This window comes from Nothobranchius furzeri, chromosome 16 (genome assembly GCF_043380555.1).
Source record: "Nothobranchius furzeri strain GRZ-AD chromosome 16, NfurGRZ-RIMD1, whole genome shotgun sequence".
Taxonomy (NCBI): domain Eukaryota; kingdom Metazoa; phylum Chordata; class Actinopteri; order Cyprinodontiformes; family Nothobranchiidae; genus Nothobranchius; species Nothobranchius furzeri.
This window is the reverse complement of record NC_091756.1, coordinates 48,561,308-48,582,818: the sequence shown is the minus strand read 5'-3', so window position 1 is coordinate 48,582,818 and position 21,511 is coordinate 48,561,308. Positions and strand designations below refer to the sequence as shown.

The following is a 21,511-nucleotide window of genomic DNA, read 5'->3' as shown; positions in this document are numbered from 1 at the left end:
ACTTCCTGTTTGTGCATCGGCGTCTTAAAGGAATAGTCCATTGTGGCATTAATAGAGGGGTGCCAGCAGTCAGGACTAGGGGCCCCCCAACATAATGGGCCCCCAGGCGGCCACCGACCTATGCCTAATGGTAAAACCGCCACTGATGCCATGTTTCCTTCTATGGAAGCCCATGAGGACAGAATGCATTTACTGATGTGTAACAAATGGTTACAAAACTTTCAGCATTAATAAACGTTGTTCTTTTACACATTTAGCTCTTCACTTGTTGCAAGTGATGAAAGGGAATCTGATGTTCTTGTTGTTTTGCTGGAGGTTGCACTCCCAAGGATTTTTGACCCTAAGCGCCATCTGTTGGTATTGTCGTACTTGAACACAAAAACAATGCTTGCTTACAATGATTTAGGTATCTACTGCCCCTTACTGCCAGGGAAACTGAACACTGTCACTTTAAGAAAAAAATAAGTTAATTTGTCCTTTAATTGTGTTGCTGAGAAAAAGCAGTGTTTATATGTTGCGTGTGGAATACTTAAGTACACTGTGTAAACACAGTTTGACGCACAAAAAAGTATTTTCAAACTTTAAAAAAAAGGTAAGAAAACAGTTAGGAGTTTTCAGACAGAAGCACTGCTGTTGATGTGGTCAGATGCATTTTCAGTCACTTTTGAACATTACAAGCCCGCTCCATCCAAGTTTCTTTAATTCAAAAAGAAAACAAATCATCTTTACAACCAGCAAACTCAAACTGAAAACGTGAAAATGTATATTAAAGCCTGAATTTTCCACTTGTATCATAACAATAATTAAAAGCATTAAGGTGCTTTTTATAATAAATTAATAGCGGTGATACCGGTGGTGAAGAAAATGTAACTTTTGTTTGAATGATTTATTGTACTAAGGTCTTACTAATGCATTAAAATCAACAGAATAACGTAATTTGAAGATGATACTTGAAGAGCCTTTTTTAAAATTAGGTTTACCCATAATGCCAATTATTTAAAGATGCATAACTAAAGAGAAAACCTGACTTTAAATATTACTCATCCTTCAATTTTTCTCTCTAAAAGCAACAGCATTTAGATTTTATTCTTACATTAATAATAATAATGATAATAATAATAATAATAATGATAATATTTCTCTAGTTTAAATTTTTTTTTATTTAGGCTCTTTTCATTGTAGATGCTAACTGGTTCCACAATCTAACTAAAAGGAACGTTCATCACATCCGTAGCGAAATGCGGTTACAACGTGAGCAGTCCACGCAGCTCTTTACTTTTAATTAGCTCGACCCTCACGGTTCCTCGGTGCCGCTCTCTTTGTACCAGCAGTCACGTTCACTGTCAGCGTTGTCAAACTAGAGGCAAAAACTGAAACGGTACACAGAGCTACAGTCGGAGCTGGGATGCAGATGAACGTGAGAAATTCTTTTCGTTTTTGTGCATTAAACATCAGAGCAGAAACAGAACACCTTAACTGGATTGAATCTGGGAATCTTCTACAGTTTTTATGGAATGTTTGGAATTGTCTTCCATCCACTCACGTCTTTCTTAGTTCCATCATGCCATCCAGTATTTAGGAGTTGGTTTGGAATTAATGGAGCGCTCCTGCCCACTGAGACATCACTGACATTCCGGCAGTGAAAAACTATGGAATGATTGTGCTATATTCTTCTGTTCTGTATAAATTTGTAGTTTTCACTTTATTAACTTGTTGGAAATAAAGGAATGCTTAAAGTACCTTAGCTAGAGCTTTCCAAGTGGTGTACAGCATATTCTGCTGACATGTGTAATGTAAAAGAGGGTACAGATAGTGTTATTAGTTTTTGAAATCAAACTCTACATACCAGTGAAAAGAAAGAAAGTAAAATGTGTTTGTTATGACCAATAATGATCTCAGAATACCCCTGATATGTTGGATGGGTGCTGGTTTGGTCGGGGTGGGACTGGCCTCTAAAAGCCCATGAAAGGCCTGATGTGAGGAGACAGAGGGTCCTTTCATTTTCACACCTCTCCTGCTTTCATTTAGTCTTTATTTTTCCCACCTCCCTGTTCAGCTTGCCTTCCTTCGCCAGCTTCTCATTCAGTTGGCACAGTTGGCGGAGGAAGCCATCGTTAGGACCGATCTCCCTCTTCTGCCTCACAGTGCGCAGTGCCTGCCGGACATCCATTTTGTGGCGCAGCATGAGGTAAGCAACCACCATGGTTGGAGAACGGCTGTAGCCTTCTCTGCAGTGTACATACACCTTCCCTGGAGGGCACAGAGACACATAAGATCCAAAAATATAGTTAGGTTGTTTTTTGAAGGGAAACCCCAGGTGAGGTAGTTAGTAACCAAGTCATCTTCACTGGCTGCTATCGGGACTCAGTTTTGTTTTACCTTTCCATTGACCAATTAATCATGCCATTTGTTGCTATTAAAATATATTTTTAAATATTTGAATTATTTGTTTGTTTACTTTGAATCTCAGAGTGACTAGGTCCCAACACACAGGCAGCTGATACGTTGCTCTCTGTTCTGAGAGATCAACACAGATAATGTTCTTGCACAGGTGCTGCTATTGATTGACTCTAATCTCAAGGCTGTGATGAACACAAACTGCAACTTTCTGTTATTTTTCTCCTTCTCCTCCTTGTAGGTAAATGTAACAACATAGCTTTTCTCTTAACAACTTAATAAATAAATGTTGCATTGAAGCTGCAGCTGCAAAAAATGCTTCTCCTGGACCTCGGACGCAGGAGAAGTTGTGGCTTTCTCCATGTTATGGAACACCAGAACAGATATTAATCCCTGCAGCTTTTGTGACTTTTACACATTTCTGTTGTCAGTACTACTAGTATAACACCATTGATTATTGCATTTGCAGTTTTCCATTCATTTTCCAATTCCCTGTAAATATTCGGCTATCTTTTTCCACATAATATTTCATTAATTTTATTTCTTAAAATGTTAATAAATTCAACATTTTGAATCTTTTAAGTACTTCTATATTGTTGGTTTTTTATTTTGTCTTTATTTTTCACTTTCTTTGCTTCCTGCTTTTTGCACAAATGTCACTCCCACAAAGTCTGCTGGTGGTCGTGGAAATGTGGACGCCCAGTCTGTATTTTATGTAAATCAGGAAATCTTAAAATGTTTCCATTGGGGGACTTTTTTACTGCTGAGGACTATCGGACCCCTGGTTTTATTTTGCAGGCTGTCTGGCAAAATCAAAACAAGATTTGTTTGCATCCTCTGCACAAAAATCAATGCAGGAAATCATGAAACACACACACACACACACATATGCAATTAACCCTCTCAGGCGCAAAATAAGTTTTGATAAAAGGACGAAAAACTAAGTCCTTCAGGAAATGCTCATGAAATACGTATGTGGAGTAACCAGGTAAGTAGGTTTTAACGTTGCAGATCTGCAACACCTGCCTCCAGAGGGTTAAAGCAAACAACTAGGGATGTCCCGCTCCGATATTGATATCGGCCCAAAAACACTATCGAATTATATTGGACTGCATCAAAAGTCTTCGTTATTAGCATTTTGTTCTGATTAAAATTCCATTCCAGCAGTTCTATCCAGCAGCGCCCAGATCCAGCATGCAAAGTCCATGTGATCAGAACTGTGTGTGCTAGCTAAGTAGCAAGAAACAATATCAGCCATGTCGTTGTATTTTTCGTTAAAGTCTGAAAAGACATTGTGGCTCAGTGCAGCACTTGTCATGCACAAGTTTCTCATAGTAGAACAGAACCGGGGAAGATGAACACGTCCAAACTCATCGTGCATTTGAAGCAGATTCACAAAACATTGCATGAGGATTTTCTCTTGTGTGTGAAATTGAAACTTGACACTCAACTTGTAGCAGTTGGTCAGTGAAAAATTATTTTCTTCCTCATGTCCCTAACCTCAGCTGTTTACATTTATGCAACCAAATGTTAATCAAAAATTGGTCAGTTTTTTATACTTACTGTTGCTGGCTTTTTTCTGTTTGAGTAATATCACTTAAGCCTTTTATACATTCCAAACTATGAAATAGGTACAAGTATGTATGATTTGTGCTGATATATCAGATTGATATGGGTATCGGTCAATACTGAAGGATGCAATATCGGTGTCGTATCGGAAGTGAAAAAAGTTGTATCAGGACATCCCTACAAGCAACACATGATTGCTCTGATAAAAGTATGTTTAAATTAACTTTCTCTTTTAAAGAAACTTAAAATGGAAAACAACACTTTCAAAGCATGATTTTTTCATTTATTGTATTGTTTTAAAATGTGGTTGCTGAAAAAGCTGAGGAGAAACGAGGACAGTACAAAGAAATAAAAAAGAAATTAAAAGTTGGGAAACACAAGCAGCACCTAAAGCTGCTGAGCGCAGCAGCTTTCCTGCCAGGAGATGCAAATATCAGACCTGACCTCTGCTGCAGACTCTACGGAGTCAATCATCTTCACTGCAGTCACATGCTACAGCGAAGTCACGCCCAGTGAGAGAGGAGCAGAATATACTTGGGTGTCTTTAGACTAATGAATCTGTTACACTGTCATTACAGAACAAATGAAAAGCCCACGAGGGATTTTCACAGAGCAGGTGAGGCTCTGAGCTCAGGTCAGATCTGCAGATTCGGCTCTTTCCTTGAAACCCAACCCCTCTGTGAGTCCGTCTTCGGCTTGATTCTATTTATACCATCTTGTCTCATTTCCTCTTCTCTGCATTGATTGAGAATTAACTCCTGCCAATGACATGACCTCCTCAATACAAAATCCGCTCGCTTGCCACAGATCAATGCTGAATTCAGTCTATCTTCTTGTTGACACACTGGATCTTTGGCAGAAAACCTCCCTCATTTTCTCACCCTTTGACTTCAGATGTCTCTGTTTTTATGTGCTTTCTTTAGAGACGAGTCTTTTTCCAAGTCAAGTCTACAAGAGTCAAATCTAAAGTCTGTGTGAGCCAAGTGCAAATTAAGTCAAAGACTGAAGGTCCAAATCAAATCTCAAGATATTTGAGGACCAAGTCGAGTTGAAGTCTAAATTATAATTTCATATATTAAACACTTATTTGTGTTTTTTCTCTATGTTTACAATCTGCTCCTTATAGAAAACATCTTTAACCCTCCCACTGTCTTTATGGGTGACCCCGCGAGGAAAGTTGACCATTGAGCAGGATGGATGGTTTATCCCTTGAGGTCCACGTAGCAGGGGTGAGGTGGTGTTCACTCCTCACCCCTGCCACATGGACCCAAGGGATAAACCATCAACCCTGCTCAATGGTCAACTTTCCTCGCGGGGTCACACCCATTAGGACAGTGGGAGGGTTAAAGCTGCTTTACCAAATCTGCAAAACAAGCAAGCTTTTAAAATCAAACATGACCGCATAACTCTCAATCTTCCCGTCGGCTATTATCCTTGGGCCATGTCTGCCTGATAAGGGAAGAGCATCGCCACAGTGAACAAGAAAGCACTAAACAGCGGTTGCCATTTTCTGGGTATAGACGTCTTTTGTTGTTTGTGACTTCAAATGATGTTATTCTTTTTGGGACTTTGGTAGTTTGTCCTAAAATTAAAGTTAGCTGTTAATTAAATATCTTATCTTTGTTTCAATAATCAGCTTCAATGAACAGCTTGGGTGGGGCAAATCCATCCTGCTCAGCTGAATCTGGACCAGAGTTAACAGGCAGCAGCTAAAATGGAGTTCAATAAAATAAATGCTGTTATAGGAATATACTGGTTATTGACTAGATTGTACAACTAGTACTAACTAGTATTGCTCCATTACATTGTAACCACATTTTAATAGCGAACTAAAAATAAAGACTTATCAGATTATTTGATTAGTAGTTGGATTACAGTGGCAGATTATTCGGTTGTAAAATATACAATAACCGCAGCCCTAAAGTAAATCCACTTCACACAATCTAGCTTCCCTTTAAGGGAGAAAGCATTAGTGCAGTTCCTCATTAAAAAATCCCAGTTGTGACCTTTTCAGAGCTTACAGCCGAGTCACAAAATGCCACAGCTAATATTGCACAAAGTACATCATCTCACTGCAGCAACACCAGACAGAAACACGGATTCAACCATCTTTCATCCTCTCCCCTCCACAACTTCTTCACTCGTGATTTACTTCCAAACTGATGCAAAACTGCCAGGCAATCAAAATCCCTTCCTTTGCCAAAGCTGGAAATAAATCCATGACAATAAAAACAAGATGAAGCATGTCCTTCACACGTGGTAACTAAGTTTTCTTGCAGCTATAGAGCTCCGGACATCACGTGACTCTCAGAGAGTAGACGCCATGTTGGCAGGCAACAAAAGTAAACAAAATTAATGGGATCGGCTTGTATTTTACTCCATCTGAGTTTACTTCACACTTTAAAAATGAAGAAATCGTTTTATATAGTCAGAAATTAAATAGACTAAACATCTCCGACCCTTACCGTGCCCCTGGGATACATTTTTAAAACACCGCGGGCGGGCGGACGGACGGACGGACGGACGGATGGATGGATGGGCAAATAACATAGATTTACATGTCAGAAGTTTAAATAGAGTGCTGTGCTGTTTGAATGTATAAACTGAACTCCAAGAGAAATCACTAGTCTGATTTTTTTCCGTGAATAAAATAAATATGTCAGGCAGGAGCGTCTCAGGATCTGTCTGAGATCTGTCTCGGTGAGACAGATAATAGCAATCCAAAGTGCTTTTTATGTGTGATCTGACAATTGATCAACCATTGCTTAAAAATTAAATACAGCTTAGCCGGTTAATTGCTGTGATCATAAAACACGTAAACGGCAGCACGCAGAAATAACGAGGCAATGTTTTACGTGATGTTTACTTGTTGCTATGAGTAATAAGACAGAAAAAGCCACGCCAAAATAAGTTTAGGAAGCCCACTAAGAATCGTAATAAAAGCATTTAAAATAAATACCATACACAGTTGAGGAAACGTTGGTTTAAGTACCTGATATGAAGTGGTCGCTGCATACGCGAAAACCTTTACTCTCGGGATCCCACAGTTTCATTTCAGCCCGGTCACTAGCGCGTTTTATTGCAACGATCCAACGTTTTGCGGCGTTTCGGATCTTGGGGAATCCTGTAGATGGCTCATCCCTTATGTCGTCTGTGTCTGTTCTGCATCCTGGGGCACAACAGGAATCTACCATATTTCCCGTCTGATTGAGTTTTCTAGCAATAACAAAATAGTCCAGCTGCGGGCTTCTGCCTGCCAAGATGGCGCTGTTTCGATTTGAACTGTTGCATGCCGGGAGAAGTGAAGTCAACTCCCGGAGCTCTATAGAGGGAAAAAAAGCTAAAAGTTGTTTTTTCTTTCCTAGTAAGGAGGTTTGAGTTCTCCTGGGATTAAATGTTTTTTCAGTTCAACTTAAAAAATATATTTAAAAAGTCTTTGTTGCAGTATCGCACACCTGACCCAGTAAAAACATCAACCTTAAGGCCAAGTTCCCTCTTTGTTGTTTTTTATTTATTTACTGCAGTAGTTTTTATTGTACAAACTCTAAAAGCAATACAGAACATGTTTAGCTAAAATTATTTTCAGGTGTGTAAAGCATGAGACCTTTTGACAACCAGAGACATGAACTGATGTTGGAATATAGAGCAGGGCTCAAGAGTGTCAGCTTTAACCTCATTATTCTTTTCTGTCTTCACTTCATGATCTGTGTTATTAAAGGACCCTTTAGATTCTCAAAGCTTTTGTTAGTTGAGCAGCAGCAAGCTGCTGGTTTCTGCCTCAGTTTGTTGGTGTGAATCAGGTAAAAGCAGCAGAAGCCAGAAAGATCCTGCTGATGTCTACTCCTATAAGGTTTTGAACTACCCCTTTAATCCCTTTTGTTTATAAGTCTACACTAGAACATCCTGAAACCGAAATGTAACGTAACAAGGTGGGTACAGAGACAAACTCACCTTTGCCATTATTGTGCGCTAGTCCTTTGTCAATAAAATCAGCTCCCTCCTCAAAGAAGGCACTGAGGTTGAACTTTTCTGTGTCGTTGGCCGAGATGCCATGGTACGTGATGCCGGTGCCGGCGTAGAACTCGGTACTAGTGTTGACATGCATGAAGGAGGTACCTTCTGCCACGTTGAGGACATGCGTCACTCCAAGTTTCTGCAGACGCATTGTGTTGTGAGCTACAAACCTGAGTGGAGAAGATCAATGATAAGAGCTAAAAACAGACAGGGACCAATCACATAGACATGATATGTTGTTATACCTACGACAAACATGCAGAACTTAAACTAGGTCAGCACCTACAGGGATTTAGAGTTCAAGATAAAATAAGACCAGATTCTTAGGTTCTATGTTATTGTAGAAATCTGCAACATTTCAAAGCATTTCATCAGAAATGGTTCCATAATGATGTTCAAGATAGGGCTGGGCGATATGGCCTAAAATAATTCAGTGTTTCCCTTACATAGGCGTTGCGGCCCGCCATGGCTGAAATCCCAGCGCCATGCCTACGAGATCTCACACCCACACACACAGAGAGAGAGAGAGAGAGACGGAAGGGAAGCGCTCCACGCTTAACTATTTGATGTAAATGTCTAATATATCCAACATTTGCCTCCTCATCTTTCCTCTTTCTGCATCGTCCTCCAGCCAGTAACCTGATAATTGTCTCTGCAAACTGTTGTAATTCTAACAGTTCAGAGGAAAGAGGAGACCTGAGTGTGTAAGTGTATCATTATGTTACAATACACTACATGATAGGGATGATAGAAGAATGCTGTACTTTCTGCAGTAATCAGTTCAGTGCCTGACCACAAATGTAAAACACTCACAAGTTCAAGGATTTCTGTCCATATGACCTCACTGCAACATTTCAATTTTGTTTCTACAAATCGCCAACATTTCTACCTACTTTGCACCCATTTTCCTTCAACTATGCTGACTGTTTTATTAAAGCCCACAAACCTGAGGATCTTTTACCAAGTTATTGCACTGAGAGATTTTTGGGAGTTTTATGCTAATGAAGCTGCTCTTTTCACCAAATCCAAACCTAAAAATCTTAAATGTTTAGCGACCTTAATGAGACATTTAACAAATTGGTTTCACGAAAAGAATCATCTCTATACCAATAGGCAAGAATTATGAGGCAGTAAACAAAAAAAAATATGGATCAAGAAGTAGAGAAATACATTATTTCAAGCATTTGCTTAATTTATTTTTCAAAAAAAACTACAACAAATCTATTTTCACATTTATTTTCACTTGGTGGGTGCTTCAGGTCCATCTTCATCCTCTACACTTCCAGAACACAATAAATCCATTTCTCTTCAGCTCCAACTCTAAAACGTCTTTAAGAGCAGCAATACAGTACATCAGATCTATACAGCTAACAAACTAAAACAAGAGCAACACAGGATTCTGGCTACTCCTGCTTGGCCCAGTGCCTGTAACCTCTTTACTATCCAATCTCGCTGAAGGCCCTGCCCATTGATTGGAAAATAAAATGTCTCCTTGTGTATTAACATTGCAAGTTGTCTCTGTGTTTTATGGAGCATTTAGCGTCACTAATTACACAATATCTATGTTTGGTTAACAGAAACAGAACCATGTTGTTAAGTAATATTAAAGGGGGTATACTGTGCAAAACTCACTTTTTGTTCATTCTGTGCACCTTTAAACATCCCGTGGAGGTATGGGGTGTGACGGTATGCTAAACTTCTGTTCGGTTCAGTTCAGTGTTTTGAAGGGCTCGGTTCGATTCATTTCCGGTATATTATTATTATTAGATTTATTTATTTAATATCTGACGTGGCTCCTATAGTGAGCAGAACCAGGTGACATCACAGGCTGCTAATCTAGCATGATGTCTCTAATTATTTCACAGGTTATTTGCGCCACAGACATATATACGTAGATGCCCCATGGACTGGCGCTGTCAATTAGAGATGCTTTAATGGCTGACCGCCATTTTACATAGATTAACCCCAGTGCATTCATTTCTACTGAGGAAGGTGCTTACCCAACTAAAAAACAAATTTTATCAAGCTTTTTCACAAAATCAAACACAAGATACGGCATGAAAATTAAAATATAAATATAATTAAGGGGACTTTACGGAGTTTTTAATTTTTATGCTCGCGATTGCCCCCTCAGGCCAAAAGCGTAACGACAGCTTCAATAGTAGGCTTGTGCACGAGGCGCGCATGCTGTACGTGCACACTCTTTAAAGGGGCATTATGGAAGTTTGACAGCCATAACATGTATAGAAATAATACATTTCTTCTTCATACATTCTTCTGCAATGTCCTGGTCCTGTAGAATGAGCCCTGGCATTTTTACTGTGATTGCCTGTTTTTCTGTAAAATCACAGAAAAAGAGAGCTGCTCGGGTCGAGCAGGCTGCTTCATGCGCGTTCACGCTCAGGCATAGCCCGTAGCATTTGCCATCAATAGCTTTAGCAGCAGAGAGTGAGGTAGTGCCAACTCAGCGACTTTGTCGCTGTTCCTAACGCCTAGTGATGAACCTAGCTACATTTCTGAGGACCCTTAGCTACTTTCTTCTAGATATTTCCTGCAAATTAGCAACAAAATAGCCGTTTTAGCTCCGAACCGTTCTTTGAACGTTGTTTCAGCTGTCATCAGGAATATAAATATTACAGATACAAAACTCGTTACTGGTGCTATAGCACAACCAGTAAGACAGCGGACTCCCGTGCGGAAGACCCGGGTTCGATTCTGGATGTGAACATAATTTATTTACAGTTTATTTTTTACATTAATGGTGTATTTTTTTACAGTAAGATGCCCTTTTTTTTTAGACTCGCCTAACGGCATTGAATTCACAGATAAAAAAAAGATGTGGGTTCAACTTTCATTTTGGAACAATTTTTCAAGCAAGGGAAGGGAATTATCTGAGCATGCAGGAGAACTGACCCATCTTAAACCTTTGTCGGCTGTGCTGAAGAGAAAAGTACAGCATGCGCGCCTCATGCACGAGCCTACTATTGATGCTGCCGTTACGCTTTTGGCCTGAGGGGGCAATCGCGAGCATAAAAATTCAGAATAGAATAGAATAGAATATCCTTTATTGTCAATGTACACACTCGTACAACGAAATGTGGAAGCCACTCCCGGGTGCAAGTTGAAAGAAACACATAACACTTAACGATTAAAATTCAATCAGGACAAATACTTCCCTAAAAGAAATACATAACCCTACAATAATTGAAATTCAGTCTGGACAAATCCTTCCTTCATAAACTATATAAAATTAGAACCATGCAGCATGTGTAGTTCCATCAGGGCTACACCTGCAAACATTAGATAAGATAAGAACATGTGCTTTCAAGTTAGCACGTTCTTTTTGTTGTTAAAAGCCATGATAGCCCTGGGAAAAAAACTGTCTCTGAAGCGGTTTGTCCTGGTCCTCTGGGATCTGTACCGACGACCTGATGGCAACAGCTGAAACAAGTGGTTCCCAGGATGGAACTTGTCCTTAATAATGTTGGAAGCCCTGCTGAGATAACGGGGGTATGCTAAGTCTTCCAGGCTGGGCAGCGAGCAGCCAATGATCCTCTGGGCGGTATGTATAACCCTCTGAAGCACTCTCCTGTTTGCAGCAGTGCACCCTGCATACCAAATAGTTATCCCGTATGCTAGGATGCTCTCAATAGTGGCTATGTAGAATGTCACCAGCAGTCTCTCCTCCAGGTTGTTCCTCCTGAGCACCCTCAGAAAGTGGAGACGCTGCTGAGACTTTTTTGATACTGCTGTGGTGTTAGCAGACCAGGAGAGGTCATCAGAGACCACGACACCCAGAAACCTCATGGAGTGAACTCTTTCCACACAGTCCCCCTGGATGTAGAGAGGGTCTGAATCAGCTTTGTTCCTTCTGAAATCCAAGATGAGTTCTTTGGTTTTTTTGGTGTTCAAAAGGAGGTTATTTTCTGAACACCAGGTAGTCAGTCTGTTGACTTTATCTCTGTAGTTTGACTCATCCCCTCCAGAGATGAGCCCAACCACGGTGGTGTCGTCCGCAAACTTTATGAAGGTGTTAGAGAGATGGGTCCGAACACAGTCCCATGTATAAAGTGTGAGCAGGAGAGGACTCAGTACACATCCCTGAGGAGAACCAGTACTGAGGGTGTTGTTGCTGGACAGACACAGTTGGAAAATCCCAAATGAGCCAATTTCTGGACCAGGAACTCCGGAATGATGTGGTTAAATGCTGAGCTGAAGTCTAAGAAAAGCATTCTCACATAGCTTCCCTGGTGCTCCAGATGGTCCAGCGCAGTGTGAAGTGCTATGTTGATAGCATCATCTGTAGATCGATTAGCCCTGTAAGCGAACTGATGTGGATCTAGAGTAGGTGGCAAACTACCCCTGATGTGCTGGCAGACCAGTTTTTCAAAGCACTTCATCACAATAGGAGTGAGTGCGATCGGCCTGTAGTCGTTCAGAGTATCCACTGCTGTCTTCTTAGCAATGGGAATGATAGGGGGGTTTTGAGGCAGGGAGGTACGACGCATAGTGGCAAGGACCTATTGAAAATGTTAGTAAAAACCCTCGCCAGTTGGTCTGCACAAGCACTGAGAACTTTCCCTTGGATTCCATCCGGGCCTGCCGCCTTCCTGGGATTAACTGACTTTAAAACGCGTCTCACTTGGTCCTCCTGCAGAGTCAGTGTGCCGTTGTTTGGGGCGGGTTGGGTTGGTATGGCCACCGCAGGCCTGGTTGTCTCAAAACGGGCAAAAAAATGGTTTAAGTCCTCGGCCAGTAGTCTGTCGTCCTTTGATGTTTCCCGTTTCCTGCCTCTGTAATTAGTAATGTGGTTTATTCCCTGCCACATTGCCCTGGGATCGTTGTTTGCAAAGTGATCCTCAATTTTCCTTTTGTAGGCTGCTTTGGCTTCTCTGATGCCTTTCTTTAATTCTGCCCTCGCTGCCTTATACGCTGCCTGATCACCCAACTTAAAGGCAGTGTCCCGGCTTCTTAGGAGAGAATTCACCTTACTAGTCATCCAGGATTTTTGGTTTGGGAACACTCTGATCCGTTTGTTTATGGTGACAGTTTCCACACAGTTCCTAATGTAGGAAAGTACGGTATCAGTGTGCTCCTGTAGATTTTGGCTGTAGAACAAGTCCCAAATAGTTGAGGAGACGCAGTCACGTAGCTGTGAGATGGCTCCTTCAGGCCAGATTTTGATTATCTTTGGTTGGGGCTTACTTTTCCTCAGCAGGGAGATGTAAGTGGGAGAGAGGGACAGACAAAAGTGATCAGATCCAGCCAGATGTGGGAGGGGTTTCGCTTTATAGGCGCTTCTAATGTTTGAATAAACATGATCCAAGGTATTTTTCTCTCTGGTGGCAAAATCCACAAACTGGACAAATTTGGGCAGCACCGCTTTTAGGCACGCTTTATTAAAATCTCCAGCAACAATGAAGACCCCGTCAGGATGCGTAAGCTGTAGTTTATTTATGGTATTGAGCAGGAGGCTGAGGGCCGTGCTCACGTCAGCCTCTGGCAGTATATACACAGCCACCACAATCACTACTGTAAACTCCCTCGGGATGTAAAAGGGTCTGCATGAGACCAACAGAAACTCCACATCAGGAGAGCATTGTGTGTAGATGGTGCGGCTGTTGCAGCACCACTCCTTGTGCACGTAAACACACAGCCCGCCCCCCTGCTCTTACCTGAGTCACTGTTACAGTCATGCCGGTGCAGCGTACGGCCTGCCAGCTCGACTGCAGCATTGGGGATCATCAGATGAAGCCATGACTCCATAATAAAGATAATGCTGCAGTTTCGTGTAAAACTCGTGGTGGCAATCCGCAGCTCCAACTCGTCCATTTTCTGGATAATGGATCTTACGTTAGACAGAAAGAGGCTTGGTACTGCTGGCCGATGCGGTTGTTTAAGGTACCTAGCTTATGAGCCAGCCCTGCATCTCCTCTTTTGCTTTCTCTCCCTCTGCCTCCTTCTTCGCCCACAGGGTGGACAGACAATCCACGGAGACCCCGCAGGTCTTGCTATATCCTCCTGGATGTTGTGTTTCCGATGATAGTCGTCCGAGACACACAAACTGTATCTGAGACCCACATCAATTAGGTCCTGTCGACTGTAGGAGACTACGACGTTGCAAAAGTTCGTGGATTCACATAGCAACAATAAAAACAATAAAAACAAGCACCAAACTGGAGAGCTTAGAGCCACTGCACCTGCGCACGCCGCCATCACTGTCGTTGACATTCAAAACTCAGTAAAGTCCCTTTAACGAAAAAAACTGCTGAGACAGTCCTGTGGGGGGGGGGACAGAGGACAGGAGAACACGCAGCTAATTAATTTAATAATTTGGGTCTGTACCTTTCTCTTCAGCACAGCCGACAAAGGTTTAAGATGGGTCAGTCTTCCTGCATGCTCAGATAATTCCCTTCCCTTGCTTGAAAAGTTTAAAGTTTCCGGTACTACCGGGCAGCTGCAGCAGAGACGATCTCTGAAAAATGTCTGCGACACAGACTCCGTTGTTGTCTGGAAGTTTTTTTTTCATAGTTAAGAAAAGAGGCGGACATGTTTCCTAAATCCTGCATCAGACCAAGCAAGGCAACTTCTTTCTGTTTTTATTCCATTTCAGTTCTGTGTGCTTTTATTGCTGTATCTGCTTAAATTAGAATATAAGGCTGGTGAGACGAGGCCGGGTGACCCCGAGCAGCTCCCTGGAGAGGATGACAACAAAGCCACCCCCACCATCCTCTACCCTGAATACCATATGAAAACCCTGGGATGAAACAGCCCATCTGCCTGCAAGTCAAATAAAGGGCAGCAATTTGTGATAAAGCAAAGCAAATACAGTATCTAACTCAGTTCCACTCACAAATCTCATGTGTGCAGTATGATTGAGCTGCTGCTCATAATAAATGTTTACAGTTTGAGCATTCAGATGCAACGTGAAGCAGGAAGACCGTGCATTATGCATCCATCTGTATGTTTAAGGAGTAGTAAAGTGTGCACACTTATTACACAATCTGATGCAGAGGCATGAAGGGTTCAGTTGGGCTCACAACCAATGGTTTCCTTCCTACTTGTGTCCCAGCCTCCTCACCCTGGGATCTGCAGTCCCAACACATCTATTATTAAAGAGCAGCTTCACAAAGAGCACAAGTGTTTCTCACATCAAACAACCACACCTCAAGTCTGTCCCTGAGCTACTCACAGCAGTGTCAGAGTGCTGACTACAACCGATCTGAAAGCAGAGCAAAGCCTGCAAAGTGCACTCATAATCCATTTATCAACAGGAACATAGTTCAGACAAGTGCTGCTCATGTCACAAACAATCTCATTTACTGAAATTATTCACAAATTGGCATCTTGAAGATGGCATGAGAAGGTGTGTCAGCGATTGTACCACAAAGTGCGTTGGAATATCAGAAATCTTGCGTGTTCTCCCAACAACACAAGTCCATCAGGCATGCATTGTCTAGCACTAGAAATTTGCAAACACTTAATAAAGCCTATAATTTCCACAGCTTGGAACCGGAACTGTCCGTTTTTCATGGAATCAGCTTGTAAAAGTTCGTAATCAGCATGACTACAAATCAGACATCGGTACATCACATATATGATGCCACCACATGATCTCCTCTCCCCTAGCATAGCTGCTACTTAACACATTGGCATATTTATGGTGGTTCTTTCCTCCTGAAGGAAGGATTTGAAGTTTGCTGAACTTACAGCCATTTTCCCTGTTTTTCTCCATGCCTGGTTCGATGACAACATTTTGTAAAAGGAAAAAAAAAAAGAAAACATACGACATTTTTATAGTCACTGCTGCTTGAAATAGAGTGGGCTGAAGTTTAACACTTATTACTTCCCACACCCCTTTCAAAGTCTAATATAAAATTGCAGTACATTAACTGTATCCATACATTTTACAAAACCAAAAACATATTACTTTATACAAAATTGTGATAAGTCAGCAATAGCATTTCCAAAGTATAAGGAACAAAAAATTTTAACAGAACTTTCTCCCAGTCATACATCCTCGTTTTTACATTTCCACTTCATTGCCCTTCATTTTTATAATGCAAAAAAATTGTTTCTTTAAATCTCTCCCTGAATTGTTTTATATTTACACATTTCTTAAGCTTTATATTTAAGTTATTCCACAATTTCACCCCATGTACAGAAGCACAAAAACTCTTCTTCCTACTATGTGCCATTGGTAATATAAAATTTTGTTTTCCTCTTAACACATACCCTCCTTCCCTCTGAGTAAAGTTTTTTAACATTAAGAGGTAAGTTATTACACTTTGCCCTCAATGAAATTTGAACAGTCTGTAGATCCACTAGATCTTTAATCCAATCCAATCCAATTTTATTTATAAAGCGCATTCACTTTAAATTTTAATATTTTGGACTCCAAAAAAAAGTGTATTGGTATGAGCTGTAAAGCCCGCTCCATGAATAATCCTTAAAGCTCTCTTCTGTAAAATAACAAGTGGCTGCACTGATGTTGCATAATTATTTCCCCAGACTTCTGCACAATATGTGAAGTATGGCAAGACCAATGAACAACAGAGCATACATAGAGACTTCTGGTTTAAAACTTGCCTTGCTCTACTGATTATTGCTATACTCCTGGACACCTTGCTCCTTACATGGCTAATGTGAGGTTTCCAGTTCAGTTCACAATCAATTAGAGCGCCTAATAATTTTATTTCCTTAACATTTTCAATATTCACTCCGCCTATTTTAACTTTAATTTTCAAATTGTTTCGACCACTTCCAAACATCATTAATTTTGTTTTCTTTAAATTTAATGATAATTTGTTTGCATCAAACCATAATTTGATCTTTTCTAATTCCTTATTTATCTCCTGCAACAACAACTGAAGATCACTGCCTGAGCAGAAAATATTTGTGTCATCGGCAAACAACACCAGTTTTACTGATACTGACACTTTACATAAATCATTAATATAAATAAGAAACAATATTGGAGCCAACACTGCCCCCTGTGGAACACCACAAGAAATTTCCAATCAGAACAATAATTTCCCAATTTCACAAATTGCCTTCACTTGGTCAAATAACTTTTAATCCAATCTAAAGCCTTTCCTCTAATACCATAACGTTTTAATTTTCTTAATACTATATCATGATTGATGGTATCAAACACTTTCCTTAGATCGAGAAATATTCCAATAGTGTGCATTTTATTGTCTAATGAGCTGGTTATTTCTTCTACAGAATCCAACAATGCAAGAGATGCTGCTCTTTTTGCTCTAAAACCATACTGGCATTCATTGAGTATACTATTTTTTTCTAAAAAGTAATCAAGACAAGAGATAAAAAGTTTTTCGAGAATTTTTGAAAATTGTGGGAGCGGGGAAACAGGTCTATAATTTGTACACTGATGTTTATCCCCAGATTTATAAAGTGGAATAACCTTAGCTATTTTCATTTGATTAGGAAATGTACCAGACTCAAAAGATGTATTATAAATGTAGGTAAGAGGTTTCGAAATGGCATCAATAACATTTCTCACTACTATCATATCAATATGATTGAGTTTTGAAAGATTTTGTCTAGTCGCAGCAACATTTCTTTGAACGACTCGACTGAAGAGTTGACTCATTAATTTAAGTGGAAAGAAATTCATAATAAGTTGCAAGTTCTGAAAATTCTCTCAACATTTATGCTAAATACTAAAACTATGCTGTGCTTTCCTTAATGTTTTGTTCATTTTATTAAAGATGTATAAATAGTTCTATATCATATGTATGAAGAATGCTGGATGTTCTGATTATTCATCAAAACATGAAACAAATATTCTTCATCTAAAGGAAAACTGTGGTTTTAGTTAAATCACTGCCTCAAAACCCAAAGAAAAATTTAACTTTTTTGGACTTAAAATGTATTTATAATACCAAATTTTTATGAATTATGTCATGGCCCAAAGAAACTGATTTGCTTTCTGATACAATCAAACTATACATCAAAGACCGAAATAGTAAATGGGACAAATTCCTGCGAGACGCTGTTATAATGAATATTTTCTGGGACATGCTAGGTTTTTTTCTCTCTAATTTGAGTTATAAACTATTAAAAGGTGCACCATATCCACATTCATAAACTGTGTTTATTTTTATTTTATTTGTGGGCCAATTACACAATCTAGTTTGTGTCAGAGTATAACTAATAAGATGCATCAGCACTGCGGAGGGGATTTCTGGGTCCTGGTGGTGTAAACAGAGGAGATGGTGCAGGTTGTGATAAACAATCAACATCCCCATTCTCTGCCTAAGAATTCTGCAAATTCACATCACATTACAGAGTGTTTTCCACCTGTTTGAAGAGGCCAAGTTAAAAACAAAACAACTCCTGAGCATGCTAGAAGCTTTGAAAAGAGGTGATTACTGAAAATATACTGTTGTTCATAATCAGCGACCATAACTTCTTCTTCACCAGACATTGAACCATCTTCTTCAGAGGAAATTATAAAGCTGAAAGAATATCAAAGTGTCTCTCATATCTGCAGTATTGTCTGATGAGGCTCAGCTGAGTGCAGGACTGCCAGCCCTTTCTTTGGAGACACTGCCACGGCAAATGGGCACATTCCTATCGATTTTACTGTAGCGCTGAGATGCAGGAATATTTTGTCCTCTTCAGTTTCCTCCACAACTCTGCTGGCAGCACTGAGCCACATGATGGACTGCACCGAGACAACAAGCCCCTCAGAGACCTCCCTGTTCTCTGCTACAGACACTTAAAGCTGTTCTGTAAGACCTTACAACAAGTACATGTGGAAGATAATATATGTGACAAATTGGACATTTGAAGCCACTCACTGTTTTGTGACCTGCTGCCTTGACGACTTGGTTCCTGTCAAATATGCACTTGCTCCTCACAGGAAGATTTCTGACAAGAGTGAAATTTACCCAAAACAATGGCAATCACTGGTGCTATATAGCCTCTTTTAGAAAACAATGTGCCACAACGCTGAGCCGGCACCAGGGAGCCTAAGGTTGCTTATAAGTGGTCAAGACTTTTTGTGCAATTGTGACTTTTTTTTTACAAAAGATTACGCAATGGCTGTAAAAACGGGGATAGGGGTAATCTCAGCAGCGCTGACACAGACTTCCGTTTATCTTGGACATAACTTGCTTTTTATTGTGGTCGTCTCTTTCCGGAGTATTTCTTTTATCTGATGGCACCATCTGGTGGCTGACAAGCATATCACACAAATAGCTTCTGTTTTTTAAGATGGCGACTTCACGTTTCTGGTTTATTTATGTGCTTCTGCATGACAGAAGCATAAACTAGGTTTTACAGATAGATGTACACGGAGATGGCATGTGTTATCAACGTAGCTTCAGTAGAATTAAAAGGGAGCATTATCTGAAAAAAGTAGCGTCGGGCTGTGCAGGCGAGCTAACAGGCACAGCCTTTTCTGTCAAAGTTCATGGCGTTCCTTTGGGAGGCAGTTCTTGCATGCCGCATGGTTTTCATCCACACAACTAATCCAAAGTGAGCCCAAACTTTAGGACTTGCTGGTGAATCTTTTAACTATTTTCTTTCCCCCTGCTCCGCCATATTGTCCCTGGTGATCTTCTTCGACAGGTGTTTTTGGCTCATTCTAATGAGGAGTCTTTTGTACTCCTTGACCCACGGGTGAATAAATGTTCATATTTTTGGACTTTTTCCATGATGCGTTCTTCAATCTATTTTGGGTCTGCCGCTAAATATTTTTTTACTTTTTAACGGGTCAATGGCGGTACTGGTATGGAATTTACAGGAAGCGGCATCCTGACCAATCACAAGCTTGTGTTATCCGTCACTTTTGACGGATGTTTAAAATTTTGGGCATGTTTCCATCGCCCTGTGGGAGACCATCGGACAGCTATTGCACCGACGCATAATGGCGTTGCGTGTCTCCGCACCGACGCAGACAGAGAAGTATAAAACAGGCTTAATCCCCAACACTTCTAGGTCCCACCCTCCTGCATCTAATCAACACAGCAATTCCCTCATATTAAAGAGTAACAAACCCAACGACTCATTAAGATGTAAAGAGGAGAGGTATTCCTAGGCAGTTTCTGCTCTTTAAGCAACAATACACAGCTTCAGCATTGTCACAATTGACAAAGCTCCTCAGTTGAGAAGCAAAACGTCTTCAAGAAACCAAAGAAGTCCAGTTGCCTTATTTGAACCCCTTTTGATTACCATGACCTGGATGAATGAGAACCTTGACCAGCATTTATGATAGTTGTAATTCCATTTTCAACCAGTAGGGCAGAGAAGCTGCAACTGTTCAGTGTTACTTTAAAAATGCATTATAGCCAACTTAACACTTTCCAATTTCACAGTTTATGTGACGCCATATCACATTGTTGGATGTTTAACAAGCTATCCCAGAACAATTATGTATAATCTAGAAAATCAAAAATGTTAAAAAATCATAGAGATGAATGAAGCTTCTGATGTTAAACCTGGAATCACCATAAGTTTGTCTAACACGTTTACATTTCACCTCTTCTTAATTTTAAGAAGTGTGTTGTTATTTATGTTTTATGCATGGAGGTGAAAACAGGGCCATTTGGCTGCGATGACTGCGGTGTGCCTGCAATCCAGCTGGGCGGAATGGGGAGCGGCTTGATGGAGACGTGGTTGTCATTTAATGAATGTCGCTGTTTAAACGGGCTGTGATTCGGTTATAACGCGGCCAATGACACTAATATAATCACTAGAGTGTGTTTGTGTTACACAAGATCAGTCTACCTGGTGGCTGTTCTTGGCGGACAGACCGGTTGTTTTGTTGACAACAACAGGCTGTCGCTTCTCCTCTGGTTACAGCGGAAACACCAAAACAAGAAGCCCGCCCTGTTCGCGTGCTGCCCAGCATTCGACACTGTTGTCATTGTGTCGTGAAAAAACAGGAAAAAAGACGCAATGGTCCATGTACCACACACTCCCCATCTTTCACTCGCCTATCTCAGGATTAAAGCGATAAACAACTCACGCGTTTCCGATATAAATTCTGGGGAAGACCTCGTTGAAGTGTTGGGTCGGTAGATTGTAGAAGCCGCTTCCGTCAGACAGGAGCTCGTTGAGTTGGTGGACGGTGATTTCACCGCTCGGAACCGGCGGTGGCGGACACGGGCTGTGAGGTTGTTTCGAGGGGCTCAGGTGTTTCTTCATGGCTCCTTTTGCTCACAGATGAATGTTAGATTAACGCCAGCGTATGACTCGTGAGTCTCCTCCAGCTGCTCAAGCGCATTTTACCTTTGCACATGAGTCGTGCGCGCGCTTCCTTAATCTGGAAGGTGCCTGAAGAGGCGGGAGACCTTCAGGTTATCCCAGCGGCGTCAAGCTGGTGGAAGTTTGATTATGTTTTTTCGGTTGTACTTTCAAAGTAAGAGACGAATTAGACTTCTTCAGCACTACAGCACAGACCACGTCCTGGACTAAATGACAACTTCCTCTGCAGATTGGCCACATTGACGGCAGCTTGATAGAGCTCACTGCCTCCGCCAGACACCGGCTGTTCGAC

General features: G+C 40.8%; 1 protein-coding gene across 1 annotated transcript; it reads right to left on the bottom strand.

The window, feature by feature from the left end:
- Positions 1-1,826: 1,826 nt before the first annotated feature.
- Positions 1,827-21,288, bottom strand: dusp3a (dual specificity phosphatase 3a). The gene is made up of 3 exons (XM_015962668.3): positions 20,981-21,288; positions 7,918-8,150; positions 1,827-2,250 (listed from the first exon to the last, which is right to left on the bottom strand). Exons 1-3 carry the CDS (start codon positions 21,157-21,159, stop codon positions 2,021-2,023), a joined length of 642 nt encoding a protein of 213 aa, XP_015818154.3. The 5' UTR covers positions 21,160-21,288; the 3' UTR covers positions 1,827-2,020.
- Positions 21,289-21,511: the final 223 nt, after the last annotated feature.